This window comes from Heteronotia binoei, chromosome 5 (genome assembly GCF_032191835.1).
Source record: "Heteronotia binoei isolate CCM8104 ecotype False Entrance Well chromosome 5, APGP_CSIRO_Hbin_v1, whole genome shotgun sequence".
In the NCBI taxonomy this organism is placed as follows: domain Eukaryota; kingdom Metazoa; phylum Chordata; class Lepidosauria; order Squamata; family Gekkonidae; genus Heteronotia; species Heteronotia binoei.
In genome coordinates, this window is record NC_083227.1 from 129,824,142 (window position 1) to 129,845,706 (window position 21,565).

Consider the following 21,565-nt stretch of genomic DNA (forward strand, 5'->3'; position numbering starts at 1 on the left):
CTGGGAATGGTGTGTCAAGCACAACATCTACATGACTGCCATTCACCTCCCAGGTGTGGAGAATGCTCTGGCCGACTCCCTCAGCAGGTTTCGCATAGACGATCACGAATGGTCCATCAATCCAACCTACCTTCGACGCATCTTCCGATGCTTCGGAATACCCAAGGTGGACGTCTTTGCATCCCGGGACAATGCCAAATGCCCTCGGTTTTACTCCAGGAGGGGCAACGACGCCTTCCTACACAATTGGACGGGCCCCCTTCATTACTTCTTCCCACCAACTCCTCTTCTGACGCGGGTGTTGGTGAAGATAGCTCGGGATGGAACAGACTGCATCCTCATTGCGCCATGGTGGCCTCGACAACCGTGGTTCACGGGGCTTCTTCAACTCTCATGCCACACTTACCGCCGACTTCCTCCTGCGGGCGACCTTCTCTCCCAGGCCAACGGTCAGGTTCTGCATCACAACCCTCGAGTCCTGGCCCTGACAGCCTGGAGAATACACCCTCCTACCTCTCTGCAGAGGTAGCCAATGTCATCCTTAACGCAAGGAAGCCTTCCACGAGACTTTCCTATCAGCGTAAATGGAAGCGCTTCTGTTCCTTTACGACATCTAAGCATCTACAGCCGGAGTCGGCACCCTTGAACCTGATCCTGGACTATCTGCTCTCTCTGCAAAAAGCAGGACTCTGTTATTCTTCCTTAAAGGTGCATCTTTCTGCTGTCTCTGCTTTCCACAATTTGGTTGACGGCAAGACTGTGTTCTCCCATCCCTTATCCAAGTCCTTTCTTAAGGGCATGTTGCACCTCAACCCACCTGTTAAACCCTTTGCCCCGACCTGGAGTTTATCGTTAGTTCTTTCCTGCCTGATAAGGGCCCCCTTTGAACCTATGGCCACCGCAGACCTCAACCTTCTTTCCTGGAAGACGGCATTGCTCGTAGCCCTCACCTCAGGCAAACGGGCAAGTGACTTATGCGCCTTCCGTTACGATCCTCCCTACACCATGTTCCATAGGGACAAAGTTGTTTTACGACCGGACCCTGCGTTCCTGCCTAAGGTTGTCTCCCAGTTCCACTTATCGACCTCAACTTCCTTACCAACGTTTTTCTCCAACCCATCCGACCAGGGACAACGAGCCCTACACTCTTTGGACGTCAGAAGGGCTTTGTCCTTCTACCTTGATCGTACACAACCTTTCCGTAAGGACCCTAATCTGTTTGTGGCCTACGGCAACCCTCACAAGGGTCACAAAATTTCTACCCAAAGGCTGTCTAAATGGGTAGTTAGTGCCATCAGGTTGTGCTACGAACTGGCTAAGCAGCCCTTACCCGAAGGCCTTAAGGCCCACTCTACTAGAGCGGTCTCGACGTCTTCGGCTTTCCTGCAAGGCGTTTCTCTGGAGGACATTTGTGCGGCTGCATCCTGGTCCTCTCCATCCACGTTCGTCTCCCATTATGCGCTAGACGTTCGTGCGAGACGTGACGCCTCCTTCGGTCAGGCGGTCCTCAAATCCATCTTCCACTGAAGCTTCGGGTGAGTGCATCCGCTTCCATCTTTAACTTGCATACCATGTTGCATATGTTGTTGCATATTTCAGGTTGCAATGTGATTGCATTTGACTGATTACAATGTAATTGCATTTGACTGCTTGTTTTACGTGACTAACTTCTTCTTTACCAGCACCCTCCTCCAGGACACCTAGCTGGCTAGTCACCCATGTGTGGGACTGCACAGAGACCACGAAGAAGATAAACAGGTTGCTTACCTGTAACTGATGATCTTCGAGTGGTCATCTGTGCAGTCACACACGCCCACCCAGCCTTCCCCGCTGCTGGCTCCTGGTGATTGTTCATTAACCTCTTACTCTTCATAGTGTCTCTGCCAGCGGCGGCTGGAAGAAACTGAGTGGAATGGGCGCTCTCCCCCCGCTCCAGGCATGCGCGGTCGCTGCCCGCTCCCCAGGGCGGGAGGAAAGCGCGCCAAAAGACGTTATATACGAGCTATTGGAGCTCCGAGGTATGGATCCGTTGCCTGCGGCAAGACCCATGTGTGTGACTGCACAGATGACCACTCGAAGATCATCAGTTACAGGTAAGCAACCTGTTTATTTAATGAATAGGTTTCTCTGTATATAAGTAAGCCACTGTTCAGTTTATAGAGGCTTCTTTCAACAGCAGTAACTTTGTGACTTTGTGATGACCCAGATCAATTTTTGGCCTCAAAAGACATAATCTAGACCCTTGGGTTATAGCATGTCAATTGTCTGAACTTTGGTTCCTGTACATCATGGGTCTCTAGAAGGTCACATCATAGTTGGTCACATCATAGTTGGCTGTATGGACCTCTGAGTTCAGTGGTCTGGGTTCTGTCCTGCAGTTTGTCTCCTTTTGTTGCTCCTTTCCTATTGATTTCACTTGCCTGAGCTTTTAAACTGTCATTCCACTTGGCCAGTTCTTATTCTTATCTTTGTTCCAAGTATTCCACTTTCCTGTCATGCTTTGGTTCAGTTTTCCCGAGCTTTGCCCTTTTCTTAGTTTCAGTTTCTCCCCCCATTACTCATAAGAGAGTTTTATACATTATACTACAAAATTCTCAAGCAACCTAAATTTATTTCTGCTTGTTCCTCTACTGTAGTATACAATAAAGCACACTTTCCCCAAGATTTGAGATGTTACTAATCTGATTTTCTTGGAGACATTTTATTTTACTGATTTTTTAAAACAGATAAACGATCTGTTGGATGAAGATGTAAAGCTTGACCAGCCAGAACTGCCAGAAGAAGAAGAAAATATGGAGGACCCAGAATATAGGCAAGATATCGAGCCCCAAGATATGATGGAGAGCATCTTGGAGTCATGCAGTGTTGCAGCATCAACAAGGTATTAATGAGATTTCTTTTATAGGCAGTCTAGCAAGGCAGTAAATTGGTATGTCGTTTTTACTCTTGAGAGCCAGTGAACTTCCAGTGGTGCAGCATCCATTCAGAGTTCTCTTGTCTTTAGCTTTTTTTTAAATTAAATTTGTATCTGCTCCTCTTTCAGGAAGCTAGCATGAGTATTTTAGCCACAAGCATTCTATGAGGTTACTGAGAAACTGAATTGTCCACACATGGCCAACATGCCTGTCATCAGCTTTTTCTGTCACTGACCATGACAAAATCATTCTTAAGACCCATCACTAATGGCAAAAATCTGTGCATTTTATTATGTTCAGTATGCTAGTATCTTACTTGCTATCAGTTCAAAGAATCTGGTCAGAGAGTAGTTCCACATTTGGTTCTTCCTTTCATTCTCTTGGTTCTTTAGAATCCAGTGGGCACAATCCAGTCAGAATTAAGCATTTTAACATTCCATTAATTTCAGAGCAGTTGTTAAGCACATGCTTCATTTTCTTCTGTTGAAATCAGTGGGACTTGAGCACTTTCAAATCTGGATGGACTATGCTGTATATGCTAGTTTAAAATTTTATCTAACAAGTTTTTTACATAGTAAGTTTAATGAAAGAGAAATAATCATGACATGAAACACAAATTTCTGATTGATTGATTATATGTGACTGCAGCAGTATAAGATACAGGTAGGAGATTGTCATGGATTGGCAAAAGGGAAATCTCATTTTCCCCTTCCCCACTATTTTTCCATTTTCTAAAAGCCCCTACAGCAACTCCCCCTTTCTTCTCTCCTTCCACCAACCAGCCAACATAAATTTATCTACCTCCCTGTCTTCAGCTTTTCCTTCTTCCCTCCCCCTGGCTCTCGGTTCCTGGGAAAACTCTGTCTGGTGCCAGCTGCTGGACTGGGCCACTTATGCGGTGGGGAATGTGCAAGGATTTGTGGGGGTACTTCACTTTTTTCCTATATCCCCCTCCCCAAACTATATCCTCTTTCCCACATCAATATATACAGATACTTAAAGCCAAAGACTAAAGCCATGAATAGACCAGACAGAGTTTTCTGTGAACATAAAGAACACCCCAAGTTTACAGAAAAATATAAAATCTTTGTTAAAAATGGGGAGCAGGGGATATGGGGGAAAGTAAGGTGCCTCATGCAAGTCCTTGCAGGTCCCCTGATGTTGTCGCTGTGCAGCTCAGATGTAGTTTTCCCAGATAGAGGCTGCTGGGAGTGAGGGAGGAAAAACTGAAAATGGGGCAGGTAAAGATAGGTTGGCCTGGTGAAGGAGAGAAAGAAGCAGGGAAAGGGGAAAGGCTATGGCAGCTTTCCAGGAAAAGAAAGAAGAAATAGTGGGAAGGGGAAATGAGGTGCGCGCCCTAGCCCACAAGTCCTTCTGGGGCCCCCATTTGTAGTGTATTAGAAGCTTGCACTGACTGCAACTGTTTCTTGGCAAAATTCAGAATGCTTGTTCTCACCTTTAAAGCCCTAAATTATTCAGAACCTGCATACTCGAAGGACCATCTACTCCTGTATCATCCTGCCTGCCGCTTAAAGATTTTGTATAGCAGCATCTACACAGAGGTGAAGCGGGTGACAATCATAGGTGGGGCTTTTTTGTAATGGCATTCTGCCATGGAATGCTATCCTGTCAGGTTTGCTTAGTGCCTATCATTTTGGTTGTTAGGTTCCAGGTTAAGACTTGTTTGTTTCCTTAGGCTTTTGAGTTTTACTATAGACCAGGGTTTCCCAAACTTTTTTCCCCATGGTTATTTTTACACTTTTCCTTCATAGCCAACTAAAATTTGGGGGTGGAGCCGGGAGACAGGAAATGATGTACAAACATGCTTAAAATTCTTGCAATGTTTTGTTTAGGAAAGGTAGGATAATAGTGGGATTTTGCAATGCAGTTTTAAAAATAAAACATCAAGAAAAAGCACAAGGATCACACAGCAGAAAACTAAAAATATAAAATGCTCTCAGCCTGGGAATACATAAAATGGCAGGGAATTTCAAGCTTCTCCCCCCCCCCCCCAGGTCTACTCAGATTAGCAATGGCAACGAAGAAAGGGAGAGAGAAAGAGAAAGAAAGAAGATGGGAAGAGACTGACTGACGGAAAGAGAGAGAGAGAGAAGGAAGATAGGGGAAAAGACAGAGAGAGAAAAAAGGAAGGAAGGACGATGGGGGAAAGACTGACAGAAAGAGAAAGAAAGAGAGAAAGGGGGAAACAGGGGAAAATATGAAATGGCATGGCATTTCAGACTTCTTCCCAACCCCCACCCCAGGTCTACTCAGATTAGCAGTGGGAAGGAAGGAAGAAGGAAAGAAAGAAAGAGAAAGCAAGAAAGAGAGAAAGAAAGAAAGAGAGAGAGAAAGAGAGAAAGAAAGAAAGAGAGAAAGAGAGAGAGAAAGAAAGAGAGAGAAAGAAAGAGAGAGAAAGAGAAAGAAAGAGAAAGAAAGAAGGAAGACAGGTGAAAAGACTGAGGGAAGTGGGAAATAGAGCAAATAGGGAAAAAGACTGATAGAAAGAATGAATGAGTGGGGGAGTGTGAAATAAAGCAAATAGGGAAAAAGAAAGAGAGAGAGAGAAAGAAAGAAAGAAAGAAAGAAAGAAAGAAAGAAAGAAAGAAAGAAAGAAAGAAAGAAAGAAAGAAAGAATAAAAGGGAGGGAGGAGGAAAATAGAGAAAAAAAGAAAGAAACAGGATGGGAGCAACTCACCTTTAAAACTGCTGACTCTTGCCATGCAGCTTTGCCCTCTGACCTCCGCTGGCCAGGGGGAAGTCGGGAGGCCCCTGTACAGGCGCAGCTGGGTTCCCTGACCGCCGGCCAGTGGGACATCGATGGGAGGCCCAGTTACCCGGCATTGAGGCCTGCATGGCCTGGTGCCAGGTTGCGACCCTGCCAATGGGAAACACCGCTCCAGACCATCTTGTATTTGTGTGTGCACTGTGGCTTGAGTTTTCTGACTTCTGAAGTTCTTTCTGGTTGAAGTGGCGTTTTATTGCTTGTTGATATTTTATGTTGATCTTCCAGTTTTAAACTATTGCTTTTCTTCTGATTTGTTGTATAATTTTTGCTTTTATCATAACTGTTTTTATTCTGCTGAAGATTGTTGCAAACCTCCTTGAACAGTCTTGACATGGAAAGATAGCATAGAAATATACTCAGTAAATAAAGATTATCCTAAAGTACTTAATTTTTTAGATTTTCTGCCTTTTTCTTACAACATAAACATTCTTGCACATGTAGTGGGGCATAATATACATTTTTGCATGGTTAAATTTGGTTAGCATTTTTAGCATGGTTAAATTTGTCAAAAGATTTGTGGCCTTATTGCAAGGTTGGTCCCCCCCCCCCCCCCCCCGGTAGAGCTTTTGATAAAATCTTTTCAAAGCTATCAAAGCTAGTTCTGTAGTAAGATAGATATAATAGAAACAAATTTTCTTCATATGAATATCTTTTTGTAAAGCTATTCACAATCAGGGCTTCTTCGTATGACTGATCTTTTCTGTGCCCTTAGGTCAGAACATTTCACACAAAAAATGCTTGTGACTAAAGAGTTGCTTAAGAAGTCATTATTCTTTAAACAAAGCAGGGAAACTTTCAGATTAGTATGTGTTTAGACAGCTAGGTGTTTGGGAAAAGGTAAGCTCTCTCGGTTCAAAACTTTGCTCTTTTTATGAAGACTGCATTGGGCAGTGATGTTTTCCTAATTTTATTAGGATGTACGGGTTAGGGGTAGAAACTCTAATGCTGAGACTGAGATGGGTCCAGAGAACTGTGAGCTTTCATAATAGCTCTTCATCACCTTCTTCTCTTTTTAGTCCCAGAGAACTAATTTGAGGGTTCTTGACTACATGAACAAATATTTGGGTAATATATTATAAGTTCGTTCTGTTTGGTAAAGTCTGTGTTGCAATAACCAAAGTGTTGTGAGTTTGATTCATGACACAGGGATTATGTTATACCTGTATAGATGCTTAAAAGTTTATCCCTTTTCTGTAAATAAATACATAATGTTGTAGTTTTCATTTTAAATGCTGTTTGAGAATATACCAAATTTTGTTGATATGATTTTTATTTTGATACTTTCATGTTATACTTTGTAATACCCTTGACTGTGATCCCATAGATTCTCTGTCTTTATTTCTGTTAGAATTTCTTTGTGGCTGTGTTTTTAGTACTTCTGCTTTGCAATGATCCCCCCCCCCTTCAATCATAGTTTGTTTACTCTTTTGTTCAAATGACATTTGATCATGTGCTATTTTGTGAATCTCTTCTTATATGGCACTCAAACTAGAGATATGAGTGTTATTCTCAGAAATCCTTAGGATCCACCATCTTGCACCAAGAATAGGTAGAACGAAATGCACACTAGAGCAAAAATGTTGATTGGGCAGCTTATTGTCAGTAGTGACCTCATGTTGCAGTCTATTTCTATGTAGACTGCAGGGCTTAGTGCAGCACTCCAGAAGTGCCATCTTACAAGCAGCTATTGAAGTCGTCGAGAAAGCAGAATGAATAGCCAACAGAGAACACCATACTGTATTGTTCTTCAAATGAAGTATTTTTACATGAAGTGCTCGTTTGGAATAGCAAAAATAATCAGAATGGCCTGCAAAGTTTTCTTGCACAGGTAAATGCACTTAAAATGATAGTTTAATGTGATTGAAATAACTTTTAGAATGTAGTTGACAATGTAAATATTCTTTGAAGGTATTCACTGCAATGTAGAACACTTGTTTGCATAACAAACTGTATATATAGTCTACAAGGAAGCTTATGATTTTGTTCCAGCCAATTTTAGATCTTTGCAAGAATATTAATAAATAAATTGCTAGACTGTGGTAGAACATAAAATCTTTACTCAGGTCTTGCTGTGTCATGCTGCATCAGCAGTCTACCCAAGTAATGTTTGAAGAACATTATGCAAGTTAATTTGTTACATTTTGGGCTAACATGTATTTGGCATTTTATTAAAACCTGTTAATGAGATAAATTTTAAGAGGTGGTGGGATTCTTTATACTTGAAGTAATGCTGTCCATTCTCGTTTTGAGAACCTTCATGTGTATCCAAGGGTGTGTGTGTGTGCATGGAGAGAACTGCACAGTGTTTCAAAGTACTCTTCTTAGGTTACTCACAGTCATCCTTGTTGGAAGTTTATCACCACTTCTGCTATGGTTTGCATGTTCAGAGTTTCAGATCTGAATTCCTCCAAATGTATGATTCCATTGTTTTCCATATTCTTCTTGAAACAATATCTCCCCGAAAATAATGCATTCCACTAGAATTTGCCTTGTCCCCTTTCCTGAGTCATCTATAGTGAAAAATATTCTTAACCTTGAATCTAAATGTGTCCAGCCAAGCTACTGATTCTAATGAAGGAATTGCAAATTCTTGGTAAATAGCTATACTGGATATACACTTTGGTATCCTGGTTATTTTTCTCAGGAATTTTAATAAGATGGCTATCCCTTCTACCCACACTCTGGTGCCATAAAGTATCATTTGATTAATTTTACCCCAAAAAGTCCTTATAGCTGCTGAGTAATATCTCTTTCCTTCCATGTGAAAAAGATGTGTCGGCATTTAAATATGGTGTTATCTTATAAGAGATAGATTGAAACTGATTTTCCAAGATAAGTCTTTGGAGAATATCGTTCCTAAATATCTAAATCAGGGATGACAATAGTGCATCCCGCAGGCAGCAACCAGCCTGCTCAGGGCTTTAATCAGGCCCCAGCTCTTTTCTCCCTGCTCCTCCCCCGCCTGTCCCCTCCCTTTGAAGTTCTGAGTTTCTTCCTAGTTTTTGCCAGCTTCAACAGCAAAGGCTTGCAAAGCTGCAAAAAAAAAAAATGTGGAATGGATTTTCCATTAAGGTGGTACTCTAGCAATATTCTATCTGGACCAGACACCTTAATGGAGAATCCATTCCACGTTATCCTTGCAACAGTGTACTTCAGTGGAGCAGAGCCCATTTAAATTTTCAGCATTTGAAGCTGTTGCTTGCTGGAGTTGTATCATTGCAATTAAAGGCTTGATGCTTTGAGCCAGTTTGTCTCTGCTGAATGGACATAAGAACTGGTGCATAGTGAGTACTCTAACCTGGGGAATATTACACTGGGGAATATTACACTGCAGAGCCATTGCCAATCTGAGTAGACCCAAGGGTGGGAAGGGAGGAGCTTGCAATGTCCAGTCATTTCATGTTTTCCTAGGCTCAAAGCATTTTATATTTTTGGTTTCTGCTGTGATCCTTATGCTTTTTCTTGTTTTATTTTAAAAACTGTATTGCCAAATCCCACTATTCCCCCACTTTTCCATTTTAAGCAAAATATCACAAGAGTTTTAAGCATGTTTGTATTTTACGTTAAAAATATATTTGTGTTTGTCTGAAACATTTATAAAGTTTATATCTCCATTACCTGGCATTACATTTTATGACATGCATGGCCCAGCCCCACAAAGTCCTATTTATGTCAGATCTAGCCCACGTAACAGATGAGTTCAGCTCCCCTGATCTAATGTTGTTACTATTTAACTGTTGAGATTTGCCATACTCCAGTCCTTTTTCTTCGGCCAGCATCCTCATGCAAAATCAACTACTTTTGATTTCTCAGCATTTATAGTTAAACTTTCAGTACAGTAGGAGTCAAAACTAGCCAACATGTATTTCAAACCTGTTGATGTGCAAGATAATAAATGCAGTATCATTGGCATAAACTAGAATTGAAAGAACTTAATTATTAAGGATTATTAAGGATAGGTGCATGATGAAGTGGGTCCTAAAATTGTTTTGAATATTTAATTGATATGTAGGTTAAATAAGGGGATAAAAGAGAACCTTGTTGAACACCTTTAAAGGCTGGGACAGAATTTTCAGGGTTACATCTGATTTTCACTTCTCTGGCTTGATATAATATAGTCAATAGCCATAGCAGGGGTCTGCTGATCATGGTTTCTGCCATAGTTTAGTTCTAGAGATGCTATCAAATGCTGAGTGTAAGTCCATGAATGCTACATATAGATGATTATTTACTGAGGAAGTATACTTGTCAAATGGTCTAAAACCAGGAAGTGATCAACTGCAGAGCATTGTTGGTGGAGCCCACCTTGTTTCTCACTCAGAATTCTGACTCCTCCTTCCATTCTTTCAATTTTAGGAATAAATAAGCTTCATATAGTTTTCCAATAACTGAGAAGAGTGTAACTGGGTGATAGTACTGTGTCCTGCCTCGCCCCTTTATTCTTAAAAATTGGTACCACCAGAGCTTTCTTCCAGATAGAAGGACTGCACCGTGAGTTATTTATCATAGAGAAGGGAGGGGTAAAAACTTTTGCCCACCACTTTGGGTTTGATTGTAATCAATCTTTTGGTACTCCATTATAAGCATATATAAAATATACTTTGGTACATTAATATGTGCACTGTGAAGCAGGAGTTGCTGTAAATGAACATAGCCAACTACTTTGTATCTAGAACAGGAAATCTTAATTATAGCATATAGTTTAATTTGCTATGTTATTTTTAAGCACACTGGATTTCTTGCTAGCATACTTTATCCAAATGGATTTGTGTCCACTATCAAGTTAAGAGCTGGATCATAGAACCATGACTATGAAAGCATGATCAGTGCACTAACCTAGCAAATTAATGTCCTTTCCATAATGAGACCATCTTGTGAAGGAAAAAACTAGTCCTTCAAACCTCCATGTTCCATCCTTTCTCTGTGTTTTGCTGGAGCTCCAATCTTTAACATATACTAGGGCGTAAGTTGTTCCTGACACATTCCCTGTGTATCTTGTTTTCCTGTTGTTGTCATCATCTTGTTTCCCCCCCAATCACATGTAAGTTAACTAAGCAGTAGATGCCTCAGGCTATATAACGATGCAACAGGAAAAGTTAACAGGAAGAAAAATTCAAAATTGCTGCTCCGGTGCTACTTTTCCTAGTCCATTGTAAGTGTTGTCTTTGAAGTGGATTGAGCTGTGTTTGAAGGACTGTGGCATTTTTCAGTACTATTGCTATATGTGTGTGTGGATACTGTCCATGAGAATTGCACTCCCAAGAAATCTTTTTGTCCCTTTCCTTCAACTCTACCATGAAAAATTTGAAACTAGTGCTCTTGAACCGCTGCCCTAGAATCTGGCTGGTAGGCTGCAGGGCACAGAATTCTCTTTTACTGCATCAGTGGAGGCTGATCTGCTGAATTTCTTGGTTAGGGAAAATAGCTGCAGTTGTCACTCACTAGTTCCAGACCTTAACTTATATTCAAATAGCACCTCCCAACTGAACATATACTTTGGAATTGTGAAATGCATTCTGGAGGTGCTCAAAAGCATTAACTAAAAATAATCTTAGGATTCTTGATAATTAACAAGCAAAGCACAAGTAGGAGTCTTTTGTTACAAAAGACTTCCATAGACATTTTATATGAATTTTACATGTCCTACTGGCAGCGGAGGTATTGAGAATCTCCTTTCACAGCAAAAGGGAGATGTCTAAAGCCATTCTTCGAGTGAATCAGTAAAGAGTCTTAAAATCCAGAAGGTATCTGAACTGTGTCTTCTCCGTCTTGGCAGTTATCCAAATTAGTATACTTATTAAATATATGTGCACAGTTGTTTCTGTATTTGCCTCTTGATGATTACTGCTTAGGAACTATTTGTCTTATAAAGTAGTATGAGTGACAAACTTGTAGAGATAGTGGCTCTGACTGACCTGTGCTTAATAGAGGATGTGGTAGGTGTTGTTGCCATAATGTGCGAAGCAGTGTTAAGTCTTCCCCTTCGTAGGCCAGTGGGTCCTAGATGGAGAAGCTCAGCAAGAGCTCAGATAGCCTTGTTTACTTTTGATAGTTGGAATTTACATAAGTAGACACTAATCAAATCTCATCGCTATCCAGTGGATACATTTTATTGTTGGGGTCTTAGGCTTATCTTCTTTATGACAAACTGTTTTTCAAGGTCCCTGTCCAGACTCCTTCAGAGAACTGTTATATCCATTTTCATTGAAACAGACAATTCCAAATTACTCTGAATGTTTCAGATAGTAGTTAATATCTTTCCTGCTGTGCCTGTAAACCCAGCTAAATGTACAGCAAGGAATTCCTTTCACTGCTGAGCACAGACCTAAGTCATGACAAACGTGTTCCTCTGAGTTGCAGGAGACTACTGTCAAGGCTTGGTTATCATTGGAGCTTGCACATGAGACAAATATTCAAAAAACTATGCCTCCTTCTTCCTTCTCCATTTAAGGGAAATCTGTTCACTATTGCCACCAAATAATTACAGGGTCAATTTACCTGTATCTGCATCATGGAACCACTTTGGTAATTCACACTTCTGATCAAAGCAATTCAAGAGCCCCGTGGTGTAGAGTGTTAAAGCTGCAGTATTGCGGTCCTAAGCTCTGCTCATGGCCTGAGTTCAATCCCTGGCGGAAGCTGGGTTTTCAGGTAGCCGGCTCAAGGTTGACTCAGCCTTCCAGCCTTCCGAAGTCAGTAAAATGAGTATCCAGCTTGCTGGAGGGAAAGTGTAGATGACTGGGGAAGGCAATGGCAAACCATCCCGTAAAAAGTCTGCCGTGAAAATGTGAAAGCAACGTCACCCCAGAGTAGGGATGTGCAAAAAAAAAAAAATATCGGTTTTACATGGATTCGGAAGTATACGGGGGGAAAAAATTTGGAATCCCCGTATACTCCTGAATACCGCATTCAGAATAGCCGCATATACGGTAGATGCGCGGCTATTACCGAATATACGGCCCTATTATACCCTATGGGCCATTGAAATCAGTGGCAAATAGGGTATATTTGAAGCCGCATGGAGGGGAGGGGGTTTGAGGGAGAGCCCCCAAATTTGCAGGGGACCTGCAGGGGACTCTCCCCTCCAACCCCCCCAAGTCCCAAAAAGATTGGGCCAGGGGGTCCCTGTCTTTGGGCTCCCCAAAAGGCCCATTGCCAACAATGATGGGGAAAGCCCAATTAGCCACTTCCTCACTGTAATTGTTGTGGGAAAAGTGGCTCTGGGGAGCAGGGGGTTTTGAGGAGAGCCCCCCAAACTGCTGTGCAGCTTCAGGGCACTGTCCCACACAAAACCCACAAGGCCAAAAAAAATTGGACCAGGGGGTCTAATTCCTGGGGCACCCAAAGCCAAACCTAACCACATCAGAGAATCTCTATAGGACCCAAATGCACTACATCCCTTTATCTACTCTATGAACCCTGCAGGCCTGGAAGCAATATAAACCCAGTTGCCAACGTCACTGCCACACAAAACACAATCTGCTCAAGGTCTGCGCTGCAGACCTGGCTGCAGCAAACCCAGATGGCAGCTCTCCAGCCCTGCCCCAAACAATACGGGGAGAGCTGGCCAACCACAACAAGCCTGCTGGTTCTGGGTCTCTCACCCAGGTGCCAGCTTCCCTGCCATAGAACACACAATCTACAGATGCCAGCTCTCCAGCCCTGCCCCAAACAACACGGAGAGAGCTGGCCAACCACAACAAGCCTGCTGGTTCTGGGTCTCTCACCCAGGTGCCAGCTTCCCTGCCACAGAACACACAATCTACTCTATAAAAACAAGAAAGTGACCCAGCCCACACACACCCTTGCCAACCCCCACACCAACCAGAGGTAATTTAAAAAAACCAAAACAAAACCAGCAGAATCACAAAAGGCCAAGTGTTAAAAAGTGGCCTTTTCACCAACAAGAAAGCTCAGGCCAAATAAGTCAACAACACCCCCACCCCCACACCAAGAAAAGGGACAACAGGAGAAAAGGCCAAGCAACTCAAGTGTTAAAAAATGGCCTTTTCACCAATAAGAAAGCTCAGGCCAAATCAGTCAACAACACCCCCCCTAAAACCAGAACCAGGAAAAGGGGGACAAAAGTGGCCTTTTAAACAATGGAAATTAGGCCAAACAGCACCCCCCCCCCCAGAACCTGAAGAGAAGAGTAACAGCAGCAGCACAACAAATCAAACACTGAATACTTTTAAAACAGTAAAAAAAATTAACTTTTAACAATACAGGAACTTTGCTAACCCCTCCCCCCCCCAAAAAAAATCCTTCACCCTAACCCCAAGAAATCCAAGCCACCCAAATCAGGAGAAGTAAAAGGACACTGCACTTTTAAAAGTCCTCTCACTAAATTAAGATATGGGCAAATTGGCAAACCCCCCCACCCCAGGCCCCCTCCCCAAGCAGAAACCCCTAACCCCCTAACCCCAAATAAGCTACTCCACCACCACTACCACCCAAATCTGGATAAGTAAAGGGACTCTAAGTCTTTAAAAGTCCTTTTACCAACAATAAATAAAAACAAGAACCCCAAGATTGTCTTACCTTGTCTTCTCTAGTCCAGGGAAGTCTGGTAAGGCTGAGTGAGAGAGCAGCAGGCAGCAGCTGAAGCCAAGGGCCAGCCTGCAGCAGCACAATCTCTCACACACAGCAGCAATGGAGGAGTCCAGCCAGGAAGACTCCTTAAAAAGCCCTGCAAAGCATGCATTTGCAATGCATTTTGCAAATGCATGCTTTGGATTGGCTGCTGGGGCTCCTCTTCCCCCTCCCCCCCCTCCCTGATCCCAGGGAGGCTATGGGAGAGGTGGGGAAGTAGGCAAGCAGCTCCTTTGAGGCTGCAGAAGCTACTTTCCCGCCTTTTGAATTGACAACCGTATACTTCCGAATAGCCATTCATAAGTATACGGCGAGCCGTTTTCGGCTGCCGTATAATGGGCGCCTATGGGGATCGGCTGCAGCCTATTCCGTTTACAGCCGAATCAGTGGTGATTCGGCTGTAAATACGGTTCGGCCGAACCGAATGCACATCCCTGCCCCAGAGTCAGAAATGACTGGTGCTTGCACAGAGGACCTTTCCTTTCCTCTAAGCAGAACTATTGAGATGGCATATCAATAGTCGCTGGATCCATAGTACTTAATTCTGTACTTCAGTTTCTGGAGTCACCTTTGCTTTTCCTTGTATGGCAGATCCCAGAAAGCCAAATTAATCTCTAGTTCTACAAGTTTTCCAATGGAGAGTATATGTTTCATATCCTTGAGGTATGAAGGACTAGTTTTTCCTTCACAAGATGGTCTCATTATGGAAAGGACATTAATTTGCTATGTTAATTTTAAGCACAGTGGATTTCTTTCTGGTATACTTTATCCAAATGGATTTGTGTCCACTATCAAGTTAAGTTTAGAGCTGGTAGAACCATCTCTTTATATGATAGCTGCTTTCTCTATAGGGATTTCTCTTCCTGCCCAGTGAAAGGCAGAAAAATGATCAAACTTCTGTAAGTATGGTAGCATTACACTTCCATGCTAGGGTACTTTGTGCTTGCTGTTAGGTATTTTTGGCTTGCTAGTTTGTTAGATATATATTTGTAGAGACACCACAAAGAAGAAGAGAGATTACTTACCTGTAGCAGTCTGTGCAGTTACAAATCCTGCCCACTTTCCTAATGAAAAGCATATCTTCTTGTCTGAGTAGACATCATGGCTTATCCATGAAGAAACCCGGCAAGAAGGTGCTTTGCCATTCCTTAAGGCATGATGGACAAAATTTCTATTGGAAGGGAGATGCTAGCTCTTGGGATTAATCTCCACAGCATTCCTGATGTACAGTATACTAGAAGGCACTGCACTGATGACCAATTAACACCTTTTAACATGCAACGTTCTGTCTCGGGTGAATTTGTAGAGTTTATTTTTGTTTTTGTATTTTTATATCTTGGGTGTTTCTCACCATCCAATCAGGGAGGCATGAATTTCAAAGTCTTCCTCTTCCTGTGGCTGTAGAAACCACCCCTTGCTCAGTTCCTTTCCTGCCTTGATAGGGAGAGCAGCTGTTAAGATAGGCTCCTATCCTTCCTTCTGTTACCTTCTATGTGACTTTTAAAAAAAAAGTCTCAGTTTTTTCTTCCTATTTCTTTCCTTTTAACTAACACTCCCCCCCCCCCCCCCACTCTTCTCTTCTCTTATCTCCTCTTGTTCTGACCTTTCCTTCATCTCCTGAGGAGAACTGCGTTGCAACGTTTTAGGGCCTCAGGAAAAAAGCCGTGGCGTGAAGAAGAGATCAAATGGCGTCCCGTCTGAGAGACAACTTCTTGGAAGATGACTCCGCATCGGATGCTCAATGTGGGGCCAAAAGTGGGAAGCCTTCCGGAGCCGGCACGACCAACAGGCTTACAGCGGCTAGCAGCAACGTGCCCTGTAGGGGCAAACCGGAGACGAGTGGGAGAAACCAGTGCTGGTCTTCCTCAGCTACAGGAGAGGCTCATTTTCCAGATGTCTCCCCCGGGTCCGGCGGCCATTTTGACTCATGATTTTTGGCGCGAAACAGAGCCAATCGGTGGCAAAGCACGCCTGGCCATCAGGGATTCCAAGATGACAACCTCCAGTTGGGAGGCTTGGGCCACGGAGCCTTCCAGCCCAGGCAGGATGATGCACAGCCCTTTCAGCCCCATAGGGGGCTGGGTAATGTACCCATGATGGGTACTGATTTTTTACAGTCTATTAAGCAGACAGTGGGTGCAGCAGTAAGGGCAGCTTCTCACAGAAGACCCTATGCCCCTAGTTCTCTTTCCTCTTCCAGGTCACTCTCCCCTAAGAGACCCAAGGATTGCGCCTGGCTTACCAAGGCTAAAAGAAGCAATTGGTCAATGACTGCTTGGGGTGAGAGAGATCTCCTGATGGACTCGGATGGGGGGTGCCGGAATGAGTGCAAGTTTATATCCGATGAAGAGAGCGAGGATATTACAGTCCCAGAACCTTCCTTACGCTTTTTCAAGGCAGAAGAGTACCAACCCCTCTTGGCTAAGGTTCTGGCCGTGTTAGATCTTTATGAATCTCCTGAAAAGCAGGACACCACCAGCCCTCTTACTAATCCAAAAAATAAGCCCAAGGGGAACACTGAGTTCTTCCCCCGTTACCGATCTTCTGATAAAGTTTTCCCTTTCCCTGAGTTCTTCGAACGCCAGTTAAAATTGCCTGGGACTCCCTCTCGGTAGCGAGTCGCCTTCTACATTTTCACCAGGCTTGGGCAGCCTCACAAGCCGATTCTTGGACTCTAGAAGTTGTCACTTGGGGCTATGCGATAGAGTTCAAAAGAACTCCTTCAGACCGTTTTCTGATCTCTCCTCTACAGTCAAAGTCGGCCCGGAGAGACATCACCTTCAAAGCAATACATCATCTATTGGAAAGTGCAGCAATAGAGCCAGTGCCATGGAGACAGAGATGTCAAGGTGTCTATTCTATCTTTTTTATGGTTCCCAAGAAAAATGGGGACTGGAGGGCAATTCTGGACTTGAAATTTTGAACAGAGCCATCAAACTTCATCATTTTCGAATAGAATCCATCAAGACCATCACAGAGGCCCTTCAACATCAGGATTACATGACATCCCTGGATCTGACAGGTGCCTATGTGCACACCCCGATTCTGCCGGCACACCACAAATTCCTTCGATTTTGTGTGGACGGTTCTCACTTCCAATTCAGAGCCCTGCCATTCGACCTGGCAACAGCCCCAAGGGTGTTCACCAAGTTACTGGTGAATCTGATAGCACATCTCATACCTTGACGATCTGTTGATAAGGTCTGCATCGAGGGAGAAAGATGTTCAACGCACTATCAGTTGCCTTCAACAGCACGGTTTTCTGATCAACCTTCCCAAGAGCCACCTACAGCCAACCCAGAGGTGGAACATCTGGCCATGGTCATAGATACAAATCTGGATTCCCTTTTTCTTCCAGAAGACAAGGTCCAGAAGACCAAGACATTGGTGCAACAGGTGATCCGGGAGAGATCATTGTCTCTCCAGTTCCTGGCAAGACTTATGGGTCTGCTGGTTTCGAACCTTGAGGCGGTTCAGTGGGGGCGCTTCCATACCAGGTAATTGCAGATTTTTCTCTGCCCCTACCAGTTGCAGATCATGGAGAAGCGTGTCATGTCCCTTAAGGTACCTCTGGAGGTCAAGGAGAGCCTGCTTTGGTGGACCAAGGACACCAGCCTACGCCAAGGGAAAGTCTACTATGTGGAGAGAGAACCACAACTCTTCTCCGATGCCAGTCTCTCAGGTTGGGGAGTGATCCTCAACGAGAAACCCACAGGGTCAGTGGTGCCCCAACAAGACAAGTCTCCTGATCAGCCTCCTAGAGCTTCGGGCCATTTGATTGGCATTGCTGCATTTCCAGGATCAGGTGACCAATCAACATGTTCTGGTCCAGACGGACAACGTAGCGGCAAAGGCATACCTGAGTAACCAAGGGGGATCCAAGTCCAGTTCCCTCCACAAAGAAGCCGTGAAGTTGTTCAGCTGGGCAGAAGTTCGCCTGAATCCATCAGGGCAGAGCAGCCGGGAGAACATTCAATCGGGTGAGTGGTCTCTCAACAAGACACTCTTCCAGAGAATTGTGGAGCGTTTAGATCTACCGATTCTGGACCTCTTTGCCTCTTATCGGAATCACCATCTGCCCCAGTTCTTCATGAGGTACTTCCACAGACAGGCAGAGTCCACGGACATTCTGACATCTCATTGGCCACAAGGTCTTCTTTATGCCTTCCCTCCAGTTCTAGTCATTCCGAAGTTACTCAGAAGAATCAGGTTGTTGAGAGTCAAGGTCCTGCTAGTTGCTCCTTGGTGGCCTCGGTGTCTTTGGTTTTCACCAATCCAACGCATGTCAGTAGAAGAAACGTTTCATCTCCCAATTTGGCCAGGCATGCTGTTACAAGGCCCGGTTACAGCACACCCCGACTGGCTGCGATTGACTGTGTGGAGGTTGAGTGGAGATCTTTCCTAGAATTGGGCTATACAAGAGAAGTGACAGACACCATTCTAGCTTCCAGAAAGGATTCCACTACGTGGATTTACAACACGTCATGGAAAGCTTTTCACAGGTGGTGTAGAAGAAAGGACATGGATCCCTTACATTCTACAATTCCAAAGATTCTCCAATTTTTCCAGGACGGTCTCCTTTCTGGTCTGAAACTGGCTACCCTTCGGCGGCAGGTTGCAGCTCTGTCGTCTGTGCTTCAGCAGGTAGATGAAGTTAATTTGTCATCTCATCCTCATATACAATGTTTTCTTAGAGATCAATTTGCCGTCATTTTGCCTGGATCCCAAACACCACAAGGAGCATACATGGCATACTATAGATGTTCGTAGGGCAATCAAGATTTACCTGGTCAGAATGGAATCTATTCACAAGACCGACTCTGTGTTTATCAACATAGCAGCGCCCAGGTTGGTTTTCCATTTCCACATTTGTATGCCACTACAAATTGAATGCATATGCCTTTGGGAGATGAATCATGCAGCACGTACTGCCTGAATAGGGTGAACCCTCCCTGTCTAACATACTGCTCTGAGAGCACCCAAGATGTCCTTTGCCTCTTAGGGAGAATGACCCTTGGCATTTACCATGAGGGGTCCTTCTCCTAAGAGGATAGGAGGACATCTTGCCCTCCCATCTATCACCCTGTCGACTATGCTTTTTCATCTTGATCTAGCTTCACTGCAGTATCTTGTCTTTCTTTGCACTAATTCTAATGTCCACTGTGCCAGATACTGTTACCTATTTCCAACGCTAACGTTTGTAGTTAGTTCTTCTGTTTGCTGGTTGGTTTATTCTTTTCTCTGAGTTGTTCTATATGACAGTTCATTTACTGCTTCTTCGAGTCACCCGAACTGAGCAAAGGGTGGTTCCCACAGCCACAGGAAGAGGTAGACTTTGAAATTCCTGCCTCCCTGATTGAACGGTGGGAAACACCCAAGATGTCCTCCTAGGAGAAGGACCCCTCACGGTAAGTGCCAAGGGTCGTTTTTAGCATAATCTTCATAAAATATTAGTGTTTAAAATATGTCTCCCCGTGTAAATATCTGCAAAGTGACTCACAATGACATAAATCAGAACAGCTCAATAAAATAAATACAGCAGCAGCAGCAGCAGCAGCAGCAGCAGCAAAAAAAAAAAAGAATTAAAAGAAATTGGCAGATAAACGTCTGATTTAAAATGAAATAAAGTAAGTGCTGTCAAGTTGTTTCCGGCCCTATGAATTAATAATCTCAAATGTCCTTTTGTTAACAATCTTGCTTAGGTCTTATAGTCTGAGGGGCCGTGGCTTCCTTGATTGAGTCAATTTATCTTACGTTGGGTTTTCCTTTTTTCCTACTGCCTTCAACTTCTCCTAACATTGTTTTCCGGTGACTCTTGTCTTCTCATAATGTGACCAGAACACAGTCAAAAGCTTTACTGTAATCTATGAAACACAAACCGATTTTCTTCTGAAATTCTCTCATATAATCCTGTAACCAATGTAAATTTGCAACATAAATTTCTCTAATGCCTCTTCCTTTTCTGAATCTAGCTTGAACATCTGGCATCTCTAGTTCCATGAAGATCTTAATAATCCTAAAAATAGCATAGCCTATAAACAGTGAGAATGCATTTTAAAACAGCAGTATTTAAAAACTGTTTTAAAAGTGAGAATGCTTTTTGAAACAGAATGACTGGTAGAACTCCAAAGCGGAAAGAATATCTTTAAGGCTTGGAGACAATTAAATCTTAACCTAGAACCTTAAAACCCCAAATTTGGTGCCAGGTGAGCTCCTGTGGGGTGAGAGGTCCACATCTTTAGGAATCATTCTGATTTTCCAGGCAATATCAGTTGTTTGCAGTAATGTGCGAATACCATTAGTCTGAAATTTTAGGACTGGTATCTTTACTGCTTTCTCAGGAAACTTCTTGTTCCAGTATTCAGCAAAAAGAGAGCAGTGTTGAGTAAATAAACTCTGTGTATATATGTTTTTTTCAGTTCTCCTGTTTCAGTCTTGATAGTTCATCAACTCCTGGTGCTACTATTAACCCTAACAAAGGATCTCACTGCATTTTGGGTACCCCATCTATATTGTAACCTAACAAATACAGTATTGGGGCCAAGTCAGTTCCATGTCTACTACATAACAGATTCGCCTGTTTTTCTCGCAGTGTCAGCAAAATAATTGGGGTGGCTGCAACCTCAGCCCTGACTGCCTCTGGTACTGCTGATATTGGTGTGTCTTTGATTTTTGGTTTCAAAGCCCTTTTCATGTATCAATTTAAAAGTTTAATATTTCTGATTTAAGCAGTACTATTTATATAGGTGTTCGATGTATGCTGCTGTGGAGATACTTTTTGATAGCTGTTAATAGTAACTGGTATTTGGAAGTGTGAAGTTGCTGCATGACTTATTCTCTGACTAGGTTGTTGCTTCCTGAAAGATGAGGAAGGGTAACTCCTCCCCCCCTCCCCCCAGAAAAAATTGCCTCATGGATGTATGATCTACCCTTTCCCTAAGACTGTGGTTTGAAATTCTTGTTGCTGCTGCAATTTAATTCTGCCTTTATAAAATTCATTTACAGTTCAGACAACTTATCAAATGAGTCTGATATCTACTAATGCACAAACTGGAACTTTATAGTTAATTGAAATGGTTAAGGTATTTTAACTGGACATTTTTGAAGTTTGAATTAGCTGGCTAATACACTGGACAGTTTGCACTGCATAAAAAGTTACTTGTTTTACTTCTGCAACCTTAGCAGTATCTAATCACTTGATGGTTATTTTGGCAGGATGATATTACAGCCTGAATTACATTATGTTTAGTATTTGAGGCCATATTCATAC

General features: G+C 43.1%; 1 protein-coding gene across 5 annotated transcripts in view; it reads left to right on the forward strand.

Moving 5' to 3' along the window:
• The window catches only part of FAM13B (family with sequence similarity 13 member B), a 107,286-nt gene that overhangs the window by 33,694 nt on the left and 52,027 nt on the right, over positions 1 to 21,565 (forward strand). For all 5 annotated transcript variants that reach the window (XM_060240402.1, XM_060240400.1, XM_060240398.1 and 2 more), the window contains one exon: positions 2,727 to 2,881. In XM_060240402.1, the coding sequence (XP_060096385.1) occupies positions 2,727 to 2,881 (155 nt within the window). The remainder of the gene's footprint in view (positions 1 to 2,726; positions 2,882 to 21,565) is intronic.